This window comes from Camellia sinensis, chromosome 9 (assembly GCF_055761805.1).
Source record: "Camellia sinensis isolate YWXY chromosome 9, ASM5576180v1, whole genome shotgun sequence".
NCBI classification, from domain to species: Eukaryota; Viridiplantae; Streptophyta; class Magnoliopsida; order Ericales; family Theaceae; genus Camellia; species Camellia sinensis.
Window position 1 is genome coordinate 171,324,481 of NC_138969.1, and position 14,491 is coordinate 171,338,971.

Below are 14,491 nucleotides of genomic sequence, written 5' to 3' on the forward strand. Positions count from 1 at the left end.
TTCGGCTTCACTTTGCCATTTCTTGTTCTTCAGTTAACCAGATTAGGGGCACGTCCGGAAATGTTGGATCTGGTGGTAGGGATGGTGCCTGCAGAAAGTCCGTGACTCTGTTTTTTCGGGGTGCTAAGTATCGGTGGCTCGACACGTAACCGAGGAGATCGTGGCAATCTTGGTCACAGTATCTTAGCGCGACTCTGATTGTAGCCTAGTTGGGGTTGGGATAATTTTCTTCTAAGGCTTCAGTGGTTGTAAGAAGAAAGAAATTAGTGTAGAATAGTAAAAATAAATAACCTGACCGGTCAGAGAGCGTGGCTTACATGATAAACTGAAATTCTTGCTGATATACCAACCGGGCACATCAGCTGTTTCGTAATTCTCAAACACCCAGAAGAAGTCATCATCGTACATGTCCTTGTCTGGTGTGCCAGTTACTAAGCATTCTCTACCTGGCCTTATCTTTAAGTAATAATTAAACCAGTTGGTTGTGCGACCGAGGGTATATTGACGCAAAATCTCGGCTTGCCCTAGGTTCAAACCAAGCCAGTGATTTAGCTCGGTGACCCCGTTTATTATTCTGTATGTGTTCTTCGAGACTTAAGTTGGTGCTAGCCCGGTTCGCCTGAGGAACTCACAAATTAATGGCTGCACCGGGAAGCGGAGACCTCCCTCGACAATTAACAACACGGTAAAGGGGCATTGATCCAGCCTGCACTAGAGAGCAATGCCCTCCTCACGAAGCTCAAAGTGTACATCGTCTGGGATGCCATATTCCTTGAGAAACGCTGCCAGAGCGCCCGGCGTGTTTACAAGGAACCGATAGTGCCCCATAAGAGACCGACTTAGTTAGCTCGGTAGAATTGAGTTGACTAAACTGTGCACGGTGGCTGCTCAGCCTTTGCGAGCCCTTATGTTGGTGTGCCTGGTCCCCTAGGATTCTGCATTTGAAAATCAAGTGTAAGCGAGGGCGTAGTCACGCAAATTGAGTTTGATTTTAGCTCGGTTGTTATTGAGCTTGGCCACAGGAGCAAGCCAGATTTTAGCCCAGTCGTGCAACTGCGACGCACTACTTAGCTCGGGCTCTTACCCTCGCAAACAAAAAATCTACCTGGTCAACCTTTGTGTTCAGATTAGAAAGACGTTTTTACCCCGGTCAGGCCCAAATCCTCACATGTTCATCACAAAGAATGATGAACAGTGTGGGAAACAAAGGGCACAAGAGTTTTTCTACGACAAAAGCAGTGCAAAACCCTAACATATTTCAATTTTATTTAGATTTTGGGTGTTTCAGCCTTCTTCAATAGATGGACGTGTGAGCTAAAGTCTAGGAACGTGAAGAACAAGAAGAAAAATAAAGTATCACAACGGGATATGAAGAATTTACCTGATCAGAGCTTCCATCGATGGTCCAATCAGAAAGGTGCACCCCCAACCACAGCGACGTCGAAAGATAAATGCCATGGGGACTTTGATTTGAGCACTGTAGATCGAGGATGGTGACACTGGTTTTGGAGGAAATCACTCGACAGAAAATGAAAAAGATGAACAGTGAGAAGTGTGGAAGAAATGAAAAGGTTAGATGGATAGAACGGAAATAGGCACCATAGTCTGAATTTGGAGAGACGTCGTGGGATAGCTGGATAGGCTTTACAGAGCCAATCAGTGAATGACATGTGTCTATGATGAGACTGGTGTCAGTCTTGAAAAGACAAGCTGAAAAGCCAAATCGCCAACCGGGCAGGCAATAAGACCGAGCATGAGGACTAGCACGGTTGAAAAGAACAAAATGATTTTGAAGTGAATGATGGGATAACTCACCGAGCAAAAAAGGACCGAGCATGAGCACGAGCTTGGTCAATGAATGTAATCCCGAGCACGCTAGCGCAGACGGAATTAAGGGGTAATTGAGAGGGAGATTTATAGCTTAGTTGTGGGCCGAGCTCGTTTGGGTTGGAATCGAGATCTATGGTCGGTCAGACGTGAGGCATGGATTAGACCAGTGAGTAGGTCCGGTCAAGTTGGGGATAACTTTAAGCTACTAGCCCTGTTGAGGTGCGCATTTGGCTAAGCTGGACGGAGTTTGTCCTCATAAGGCTAGATTCGTTTGAGCAGGGGCTTGCCGTGGATTACGGAGCTCGATTGGGTCCACAAATGGGTTTTGTTCAATGGGACCGATCAAGTTGTGTGGCTTCGACAGGGAGATTGTGGCACCGCGCTTGGTATAGCTCGGTAGGGGATGTTTCGTGGCGTAATTTGACTGCTGGAAGGAGATTTCACCGTCCGTATACGTCAATACTGTTAAGCGGTATTGACATTTGGTATTTGGCAGTATTCACACTAACACGTAGAGGAATGTGAGAGGGAAACATATCTACGCGTCAGAAGGAGGACAATAGAGAGTAGCGTATAAACGATGCTATGTATCTATGCGCAAGTCTGGAACATCTGGCTATCAGAGCTACCTACCCCTTTGTCTTTCTTTCTCTAATTCTCTCTCTAAGTGTGCTAACTTGACCGTCGGAAGGTTTTTCCGGCAGCACACCACCGGGTAGCTCACCATCTTTCTGTTCTCAGGTGTAAACCCGACTTTCTTCGTGCACCCCCTTTTCGGAGAAGGCGTGAATTGGTCTTACTACTATTCGGACTCCTGTTACGGTTCTGAATCTAATCTCACAAAGTGCAATGTGAGACTGATAAACACCAAAGAGTCCAAATCTGGCAATTGGTTTTGGAAAATCAATTTTGAATCAAAAAGCGCCAAACATGGACTGCTTTGCCAGGTTACAGAGTCGTCACCTAAATATTTTATTTTGGAAAATTTAGGAAACCCTGACTCATGCCAAAGGTCACGTGTCCGTCATCACCAAAGTTGCCTCAGCTCGGGAACTTGGGTACGAGAGGGGAAGGTCCTGAAATGAGCACCCCTGCTTGTCCGATCAAAGGATTGGCCTCTACTAAGCATGATATATTGTTTTATAAACCTCATGCGTTCTTATTCCATTTATTAGCTAATCTTACTATATGATGCGCACAGCATACAAGTACAGACTCGATCACGAGAATTGGAACAAAACAACTCATATTTGTTTTCGACAATAGTTTGAAAGTGCTACTCGCAAGTAGGCTAAAGCGTGGATTTGCCACTCTCAAGTGGGCTTGAAAACAAGATTTTTCCACTTCGCAAAGTGGGCTTAAAACTCGCATTTGATGAATTGTCCCAATTCAGGCAATCAAGCCTCCATCCACAGGCATTCAAGCAGTTTAGCATTTAAGCAAATAGCCTCATGGCAAGCATGCTATCATGGCAACACTCACACTCATGCAAGGATGCTAAAGTGTACTCCAAGCCAAAATAGAAAACTAGTTAGAAATATGCATGATCCTAACTATGTTAAAATGCCTAATGCAACACATGAAAAAATGCAACTAAAATAGGCTCGACTATCTAAGATGGCATATGGATGCAACAATTGATACATGCTTTGAAACACGTATTCAAGTAAGCGTATTGAAATACAATGCAGTTTGAATGATGCGACGAGCCCGGTGCATGCAAGACAAATGAATGATGGACACATGCAAGCATAAGGATGCTAATTGAAATATGCCATAAACTAACCATCGAAAGTTGATAAGTAAAAGGGGGAAAGAAGTGGGGTTGGAAGACATGAACACACACACACCCTTATTACAACATTGTGCCCTCGCGAAGGAGGGTCCGAATGAATAAGCTAAGCTAATCTAAGCTAAGCTATTTATTACAAGTAAACTAATTAACTAACTCTAGCTAATTAAATATTACAATCCAAATTGAAACAAATAGCTATGCTAAGCTAATTAGAATATTACAAAACAAATCAAATGACTAGTTACACGAACTAAACATAAGCAATGAAATGGCCTCGCAGGCGAGGGAGAGATACATGCTCGTTTGGCGCCATCCCGGAAATCAACTACCTTGCCTCTAGAAGCCTCTGTTTGCACATCTTTGGACCTCTAAAAATTGTGCCAACCTCCAGATTACTTCTATTTTCTCTCAAGAACATACCGAGAGATGATCGGCTAGAAATGGTCATTGATGGTCGGTCGGCTAGCTTGGGTGGCCGGTCGGCTAGAACATGTGGCCGGTCGGCCACTGCATCCTTGAAATTCCTTCTTTTGCTGCAACAGAGAGCAAACAGAGACATGGCAATATATTTGCAAGGAAATGTGTGTACTACCACTCTCCTTATCATGTCTCAAGCTCAAAGGAGTGTGGCACTTGGCTTTCAAGCTACCAACCAAGCATCTTCGATGCATGGTAGCCGAAGTACCAAGCTTGTACAAGCTTAGTGAATGCACACACAATACACAAAGAGCCTCCACCCTATCATGCATGATCAAGGGTGTTGGCGACCAAGAAATGCGACACGTTTCATCACTTTGAGTATGAAACGTCTCGCATTTCTTTTGTTTGGATTAACGTTCGATCCAAACATAATGCAATGCAAACAACGTGCTTATCTTGCATGTTTTACTTTGTCCACTTCTTGTTTACTCATTTTAACTTACCAATTAGTCTATTAATCGGTTAAGTTCAATGTGATTGTCCTCTAATGAGAAAGATGGCCTACGCCACAAGCACTTTAAGCATGAAAGAAGTCTCATGCTTTTGGTTAGTAGAAACCCTCAAGAGAAGGCTAAAACCATTAGGCATGAGAGCCTCGATTCCATGCTTAAGCCAGCAAGGGGCTTAAGACCACTTTCGAAATCAAATTCAAAAGTGAAGCATGGGGGAAGATTGTAGAAATTCAGTGCTGAAATGGCATGCACAAGACTCTATCATGTAAGCAATGCATGCAAGACATGTTAAGGGTCAAAATCACTAAAGCTAGTGAAGAGCATCACACAAGAGGCATGCACTATCAAGCTTAAATGACTAAACCAGCCATGAACAGAGCTTAATCATGCCAAAACAATGGCCTAAACATGCTGAAATTGAAGCTTAAAAGACTAGACAAACATGCATACGTGTTGGCTCACGAACAAGACATAAGGCACAACTCTCAAAAGCAATGAAAGAGTGGAATATGTGAGAGTGTGACAAAGTTACATGCTCTGAAATTACATACAAAATGATGCTATGGCATGCAAACAACCCAAGCAAAGCATGCTAGAAGCCTCAAAACACAAAGCTAGTCAAGGCCGTTTATACTATAGCTATACAAAGCGGAGCACATGTGACCAAGACCACTTGAAACAGAATTAAAGCATGCTAAAGCATGGCCAAAAACATGCTGGAGTGGAGCCAACACATGCTAGAATAATAGGCTAAACCATTAAGCACACTAGGCTAGTGAGCAAGATTGCACTACAAGTGTAAGAAGCAAATAACAAGTGACTAAACCAGCCAAAAATAGAGTTTAAACATGTTAAAATATAGCCAAAAATATGCTCAAACTAGGCTACAAAAATGTAGAAATACACGCTCATTTGGTAGGCCATCAATATATGCAAACAAGACAAGAGGAGAGGGGACCACCCCTCCCATTTTGGACCTCAAAGCCACCTTTCCACCACTGAAATTCCTTTGGAATTCAATGGTTAAACGGCCAAAAAGAGATGGTTTCAAAAGCTTTGAAAGATGGCACAAAGCTTAGCAAAGCATAGAGACAAGAAGGGTGGACCACCCTCAAACTCAAAAGGGGCTTAAACCACCATTTTTAGGACTGAAAAACAGAGTTTTCTTCAGTTCAAAACCAAGCCAAAAACAGTTTTCAAAGGTGGCAAAACAAGTGTGTAAGACAAGCTTAAAAGGGACAAGTGCTTACCCTTGAAGCACAACACCAAAATAGGTGCAAATCTGAGACAAAATCAGCTTTGAGAGCTCAAATAGGACCTTCAAGAATCTCAGCAACAAGGTAGAGGTGTTTGGTTTAGGGTCTCTTTGCAAGAGTGTAGGAAATTCTCACTTCTAAGCACAATATAGGAAGAGAGAGAGAGAGGCTGGAATTTTGCTCACAAAATTATAGAGAGAGAGAGAGAGAGTTAGAGTTAGAGAGAGAGGCTCCCAAACTTGCTCACCTTCCAACCCCTTAAAATGATAGATATTGCTTCAATATATAGCAAAAAGAGAGCATTTGGTCGAAATATCTGCATATAAAGACAGTTGGAGCAAAATATCTTCAAATTCTGAGCTTTCTGGACATTTTTGGCTGACCTGCTGCTAATGATGGCCGACCGGCCACTTCTGTGGCCGACTGGAAATTCTGCTCTGCAGGTCCGACTTCAAATGGGCATAACTCCTTCATCTAGACTCATTTGCAGGTCATTCTTGTGTCTAAATTGAAGCTCTAGAAGTAAGCTTTCCAATGGTGGCAGACTCACCTCAAAATGTTAAGTGTGCTAAGAGATATCCCTCTTTAGTGAAAACTGCTCATTTCCGGCTCAATCGGATTGATGCCTAACTTCAATCAACCATATCTCTCTCATCCGGACTCGGCTTTAGGAGATTCTTGAGTGAAAAATGAAGCCCCAGAAGTCTTTTTTCTAACGGTGGTGGCCTCATAGCTGAAATCATATTTAAACATATTGTCTTGTATACAAGTGGATAGGATCGATTTAGCGAGGACTGCTCGTCTCTCTCTTAACGATTCATGCCCAACTTCTTCCTCAACTAGGTTTCTTCCCTCCACTTCTCTTTTCTTCAACTCCAAACCCCAAAACAAGATGTTTTTGAAGATTTTTTTTGAAGATTTCACCTCTCTTTCATGCATTTCCACTTTGTCCTTGCTTGGTTTGCCGAAAAGCGCAACATTTAACAAAATGCGAGCGTCGGAACATCGCAGAAACTTTGTTTCAAAAATATTTTGAAAGAGAGGGTTTTAAGGTCTAAAATCTTTGGTCAAAATAGTTTTAGTCCAAAAATGGGGTGTAAGGTTGGGATTTGACTCTTTCCTTGCCGAAGAAATTGAACCTCTACACTGCACACCTCATCACCAAGTAAATAATTAGTGGCGCCCAAGTCTTAAGGACGGCAAAAAATGGGGTGTCTACATCAGGTTAAGCGATGTTACTCGAAGCTTGGACATGAGGAGTACAGAGAGCATCAAATATTTCCTCCATGTACAGTAACTTTTTATTTTATCATATTAGTCTCCAAAGAAATAGATGACAAATATATTTTTCAAAATAAACTATTCATTTTCTTAGCGACAAATGCAAGGTTTCAATTATCGGATTAACCTAATTTTTTTTCATGAATGATATACACAAACAGATTTATAAAATAAGTGGTTCAATCATCAAGACATGGCTCATGGTAGGCCCCACGAATTCGAATATAATGGTTAAGTTGAGATTTAAATTTTGAAGAAGCACAAACCCTAGTGTTTTAAGAATTAATTCAAAAATAATTTGCAAAATAATTTTTGGGAATAGAAAATTAAAAATCTTTGATGGCTTTCACCTTCGATGTTTTGTCCTGGGGAAAATCCCCATGTATGATGTATTTATTTATTTTTATCTTTATAAAATTTCTTATTTAAAAAAAAAGAAAAGAAAAATACCAAAATGCACTCAGTAAGTTTACAAATCAACCACCACTAAGAATAAAAATTTTTGTTCTTTAAAAATGAAAATTTTGTTACAGTTAAGGGTCCTCCATTTTTATTATTGCAAAGGTTGTTAAAAAATTGTCTCAAAAAGTCAAAAAATAATTTTTAACAACAAAATTTTGAAAATGTTGCTAATAAATTCTCTTTGAGGAACAAAATGACTTGGTGCAACAAATGTTTACTTTGTAGAACAAAACATTTGGTCTAAAAAAAATAGTAATTTGTCACTAATAATTCAATTTTAGCACTAAAAATATAATAATGATACTTTTAACAAATAAAATATTCTTTGATAAAGTATAATTTTGTCTCTAAATTTTTCTTTCTAAAACTCTAGTTTTTATGATAGACTTATGTATAACTCCTAATAAATGGACTTATTGTCCAATGTTTTATGATAATTAATAATATTTTTCATCAAACGCTATTAAAAAAGTCACTAATTGTTAATTTTCAATAATAGTTTGAAAATTATCACAAAAAATGTCATTAATTATAAGTTTTGACGACAATTTAAAAAAATCATCACAAAAAAAGTTACTAATTTTTAACTTTCAGCGACAATTTGAAAAAATCGTCACAGAAAAATATTACTAATATAAGTTTTAGTGACAATTTATAAAAATTGTGACAAAAAAATTACTAATTATCAATTTTTAGTGACAAAAAAATCATCAGGAAATCATTTTTAGCGACGATTTTACTGTGACTTATTTTCAATAGGACTTGATAAAAATTAAATCCAACTATTAGAACCTATTGATAATTTATCCTACTTTTCATTGTAATGCACAGAAAAGTACAGAGAACACTTACAAAGTGGCTTGCTTTAGTGATTTTCTTTTTATTTTTTTTATTTTTATTCCTTTGGGTGGTTTTTATCTATGAATAATATTAGTTACACAGAATTAGAAAAAAGAAATGTTGTATTATGTGATTGAAATCAATTTTAAGAATGACTTGAATCATATTTAAAATAAAACTCGCATATAACATATTACGACAAGAGAAATTGATGTAACTTGGAATTAGATTCATTGGTTCAGATTCTCATCATTATGTGATTATTCAATATGGTACCACTACGTAGCTCGAAATGTGATGGCTCGAAATGGCTTGAATTTAGTTTTGTACTCAACTTGCTGCTACTGTTCAATACGATGCCGCTACGTAGCTCGAAATGTGATGGCTCGAAATGGCTCGAATTTAGTTTTGTACTCAACTTGTTGCTACTGTGCAATACACCCACACTTTTCATTTCAAAAACAAACCCAAAAAAAAAAAAAAAGAATAGAGCAGAGAGTAGAGAGAGAGGAGCACCGTGCCTTTTGTAAAACCTAGCGGAACCGTCTCTGTGTTCCGCTATTGCTGCTATTTGATCGGAGTGGAAGAGGAGGATCTTTGTTTGCTACTGCTTGATCAGAGTCTTCACTGACTTAAGGTATTTTATTTCCCCTTGTGTCTTTGCTCTTCCATTGCTTTGTCCATTGTGGCTTCCATGGCTTCTAGCTACTGTTAAAACTGGTACTATCATCAAACTAATTAAGATGTTGGTGAAAACTAGAGCTAGCCCCCCCTCCCCAAAAAAAAAAAAAAAATTAACACATTGAGCATTATTTGAGCCTTTGTTTCTGATTTGTCCATGGCCATTGATGGTGAAAACTGTGGCCACTGTCACCACTGCGTAAGATTAGGACATTGATGATGAAAAATTAGTACATGACCATAATTAGCACATTGATGGTGAAAACTGTGATGGTGAAAAAGTAGCACATGACCATTATTAGCACATTGATGGTGAAAATTACCACACTGATGGTGAAAAATTAGCACATGGCCATTATTTCTGATCTGTCCATGACCACTACGTAAGATGATGGTGATTACTTGAGCCTTTGTTTCATATTCATTCTCTACTATTATTATAAAAAAAAAAGCACCATTTTTGTTTAAAGCACCAGTTTTCCCTTGTTATATGTCATATTATGGTTTAGAGTTTCGTTTGGTTTCTACTATGGTGAACTGATTCTAAACGGTGAACTGGTTCCAATTTTTATTTTTAATGAAACAACTTTTTTAGGAAACATCAAACAGTTAAGTGTTCAATTTTTCAAATACTTTTTTTGCACAAAAATTAAAATCATATGCAATTGAACTTCACATTATTTTGGTTTTTTACACAAAAACAAAATTAAAGTAAAAACACAATCAAACATTAATAAGCATATGTGTTTTTCAAAAAATGAAAACGGAGTTACAATTGCAAGATGGAACAATAGTTCTCACAATATCTATGTCCACACAAAACAAAGGGGTTGAAGAATTGTTATTTTTTTCTTCACAAGTTACATATATGGACCATTTTTTATGCATAGATCATTACTCAAATCCTTCACAATATAGAGTTATAAATGCCTGGTACTTATTATCCCAAACAGTTTGTACTTCCTTTTAAATACCATCTAACTCTCTAAATGTGTATTCTATTTCAGTTTGAAGCTACAATGGATATTGATTCCAACAATAATTCATTTAATGGGAGTGAGGAAGTTGAAGAACAGGATAACAATGTTTTCATTTAATGAGAGTGGTAAAGTTGAAGAACCTAGGAAGGGGATGTATTTTACTTCAAAACAAGAAGTGAACGCATTTTATGCAAAATATGCAAAACACTATGGATTTGCGATAGCTTATAGAACACAAAATCTAACAAGTGATAAGGACGTAAAGTACTTTGGAATTGAATGTACTCGGGCGCGGAACAGAACAAAAAGATCAGAAGTAAATCCCTTGGAGCCATCTTTGTCATAAAAAATTGATAGTAAAGCAAAGGTAAGAGCCAGTCTACAAAACGATGGAAGATATAAGTTAATCACAGTTATGCTTGAGCACACTCATGATTTGATTCCTACTGACTCACGACATTTTGCAATGAATAGGAGGATTCTTACTCTAGTGAAAAGGAGACTAGAAGTTAATGATGCAGCAGGGATTGAGGTGGCGAGGAATTTTCATTCCATAGTTGTTGAAGTAGGGGGATATGAGGCATTAACGTTTGATGAACGAGATGCAATGAATTATATTGAGAATGCTAGAAGATTGAGACTTGGAGCAGGAGATGCCGAATCAGTCACAATTTTATTTTTATAAAATACAACAACAAAATTCAAACTTCTATTCGGCAATTGACTTAGATGAAAATGGTCGCATATGAAACTTGTTTTGGGAAGATGCAAGGAGTAGGGCGACTTATAAAGCATTTTGGGGATGTTGTCTCCTTTAACGCAACCTATTTGACAAACAAATATTATATGCCATTTGCTCCGTTTGTAGAAGTTAATCACCATGGACAGTCAATATTGTTTGGTTATGGGTTGTTATCTAATGAGAACACTGAGACGTTTGTGTGGCTATTCAAAGAAGGGTTAAGTTGCATGTCAGATGCTCCCTCAAAAGCTATAATAACTTACCAGTGTAGAGCTATGCAAAATGCCATAGAAATCGTCTTCCCACAGGCTTGACATCGTTGGTGCTTACGGCATATAATGAAGAAAATTCCAGAGAAAATAAGAGGATATTTGCAATATGAATCCATAAAGGTTGCTTTGCAAAATGCAGTTTATGATTCAATTACAAAAGATGAATTTGAGGCATATTGGCTTGCAATGGTTGAAAAATTCAATCTGAATGACAACGAGTGGTTGGGGGTATTATGCCATGAGTGACATAGGTGGATTCTTGCCTATGTTAAAGACATATTTTGGACTCTCATGTCAAGTACACAACAAAGTGAGAGCATGAATGCATTTTTTGATGGATATGTGAACTCGAAGACTACTTTAAAGCAATTTGTTGAGCAGTATGACAATGCCTTGAGAAGTAAGGTGGAGAAGGAGACAAAAGCAGATTTTAAATCTCATAACCAATTGTATGATTGCTTAACGGTGTATCATTTTGAGAAGCAATTTCGTGCAGCATACACAAATTCAAAATTTAAAGAAGTTCAAGCAAAAATGAAGCATCTAGTGTACTGTCGTTCGAATCTTGCCAAAGAGGAGGGTACACATGCATTCCAACCACATATACTAACTTTAGGGCTACTCTAAATCCAAAGTTGCATGATAACTATCACAAGACGTTGGATGAGATCCTAGAACTTGCCACCAATGATGATGGTAAATACAAAGTGATTCAACTTGGGTTGATGGAAATCAAGGATCGAGTGGGAACAATTGAATCAGGTAGTGGGAGTAATGTGCCATGTAGTAGTATTGTACCACCTTCTACTAGTATTGTACCGCTTTCCTATCCTTTACTGAAAAGTCCGCCTAGTCTCAATACTACAAAAGCAAGCAACACTCACAAGGTACTCAGTCCTTTGGTTGCTCATCGAAGAGGCCGTCCATGTACGAAACGGAAGGTTAGCAAGGTTGATCAAATAGTGAATCGGTTCAAGGGAAAGAATAAGAAGACTACTCCCGTACAGGTAAATTATTAAATTCAAAAGTTCTTTTTGTGGATTTTTAGTTTAATGCTTGAAATTAGAAATGAAATTGTGTTACTAATTTATGATAAGGTGCCGCAAGATCAACCTTACTCTTTTCCTTCTATGGTTGGCACACAAGACAATATGTATCTACCAGTATGTGTTACATGGACTTAATATATTGCACTTTGTTTGTTGTGGGTTTTTATTTTAATACTTCAAATTACTAATAACATTGACTTCCTATTTAATGATAAGGTGCCGCACGATCAACCTTACTATTTTCCTTTTATGGTAGGCACACAAGGCAGTATATATGTACCGGTACGTGTTCAATATATGACTACAAATATTTTAATATATGACTATAATTTTAGATTGGTCAATATGTTTGTGGACAATATTTGATTATGTATTTTGTTTTTATAGGCACGGGTTAGCCCAATGCAAACGGCGGGACAATATTGGAAGCACATCTCGTACTCAATCAGGAATGATCAATAATATCAGCAATCAAAGTTCGACAGTAGCATCAACATTTGTTGACTTGAATATAGATGTGGATCCAAATGCCCCATTTTTTTTTTTATTTTAGTTTTGCAGTAGTAATTGTATGACATTCGTATGTAGACTTTGGATCCAAATGTTGGCTTTATTTTGTGGCAGTTTGTGTTTGGTTAATTTATTTATCCAACAATAGAAGTATGTTTTGTGTTTGTGTTGGCAGTATGTTTTGCAACAATGGATGTGTTATGGCTGCAGTATGTTGGGTTCATTTATTCAATGTTGGGTTCATTTATTCAATGTTGGCTTCATTCATTTATCCAATTTGTGATTACAAATGCAATTATTGGTTCTGCATCAGTATTGGAACGAGGGTTTTGCAGCTCGGCTCTGATTGATTTTGTTAAATGTATATATTTTTTTTTTAAAACTGGACTAAAAGCTTGTACTTTTATTGTGTTGTGCTCTATTTTACTACTTTTGTTTGTTTCTTGGACTGAGATAAAACTAATCCTTGGATAAAGCTGTTATCCAGTGCTATTTTACTCCTGTCACAATTTTCTGTGTGTTTGTTGCTAGGAAATTGATGAATGATTTCTCTAACCATTTGGGAATATGAATTATGGATGTGGCTGTTGTCTTCACCTTTTATGTGAGTTCCTTTGTAGTGTTTCCCACTCTCTCAATCACCTACATGCTTGCAACTATGTCTGCACAAAGTTCTTAAAGAATGATTGCCATATCTTACATTTATGATTTCTCTTGTATATTCGTTTTGTTGTCAAATAGCAATTTACTGTGGATGCTTGGTACATAGGAGGCAGAACCAATCTTGAGTACTAAAAAATATGTTTCTCATTGCTTATTTATCTGTTGTGGATACACAAAAAATTCATTGTTCTTTTGCGTCATATTTTGAAAAAATCCTTCAAATATGGAAAATGCCTGGTTGAACACATTCACAAAGCATACATCATTCACAACACATACCTCATCTTGGCAGCCATCATTCACAAAACATACTCTATCTTGGCAGCCATCTAATTTCAGTCATTTACATCATTCAGTACAAAAGGATACAAAATACGAAACAAGTTTTTGATTACATTCATGAAATTCGTCAGAACGTTAGTGATTTACATGATAAAGTGCAAAAAGACACAAAAAACAATGACATAAATCATAATTTTGAAGTTCTTCTCCATCATTTGAAGCCTTCCATGAATTTCATTGTCCATCTCACAAAGCCTTCTCCTTATATCGTTTAATTCTTCTGTTCTTATAGCTTTCTGAGGTCCAACATTAGAACGGATTGTGGAGCTAGTGTCATTATCATTCTCATCTGTGAATTTGAAGTAATTACAATGTTCCTTACGACTCTACATTGCAGAAGAATTAGTTAATAAAATCACATAAATAACTTTGCACATAGTAAAAGATCAAATTCTATAATAGATATTTACATATTTCGATGGGCAAACAAAGAACAAACATCCTTGGTTTCCGTTGTCATTCGTGCGTATAATATACATCGCTGCAGTTCTCCCACAATCACACAATCTTAGTTTTAATCTTCTATTGCTATTATTAGTAGAAGAAGAAGCCATAGTTCTGTAATAACAAATTTATAACAACTTTGTAACAGATTTACAAATTTATAATAGATTTCAACACAAATTTATAAGTTATTATAACAGATTTACAAATTTGAAAATAAATTTCAACACAGATTTTCAGATTTACACATTTGAAGACATATTTGATTGTTTATAATTTTACATATTTGAACCAAATCTGAAAACAAATGCATGAACTTAATTTTACAGATTTCAATAGATGTATATAGATTTATACAGATTAAAGCCAAACCAAACAGATGTATTTTACCAAATAGATTTGAAGGCAAACC

General features: G+C 37.4%; 1 protein-coding gene across 1 annotated transcript; it reads left to right on the forward strand.

The window, feature by feature from the left end:
* Positions 1–9,653: 9,653 nt before the first annotated feature.
* On the forward strand, positions 9,654–12,842 carry LOC114259008 (uncharacterized). Its single transcript, XM_028199004.2, has 4 exons — positions 9,654–12,078; positions 12,169–12,234; positions 12,337–12,402; positions 12,508–12,842. Exons 1-4 carry the CDS (start codon positions 11,797–11,799, stop codon positions 12,580–12,582), a joined length of 489 nt encoding a protein of 162 aa, XP_028054805.2. The 5' UTR covers positions 9,654–11,796; the 3' UTR covers positions 12,583–12,842.
* Positions 12,843–14,491: the final 1,649 nt, after the last annotated feature.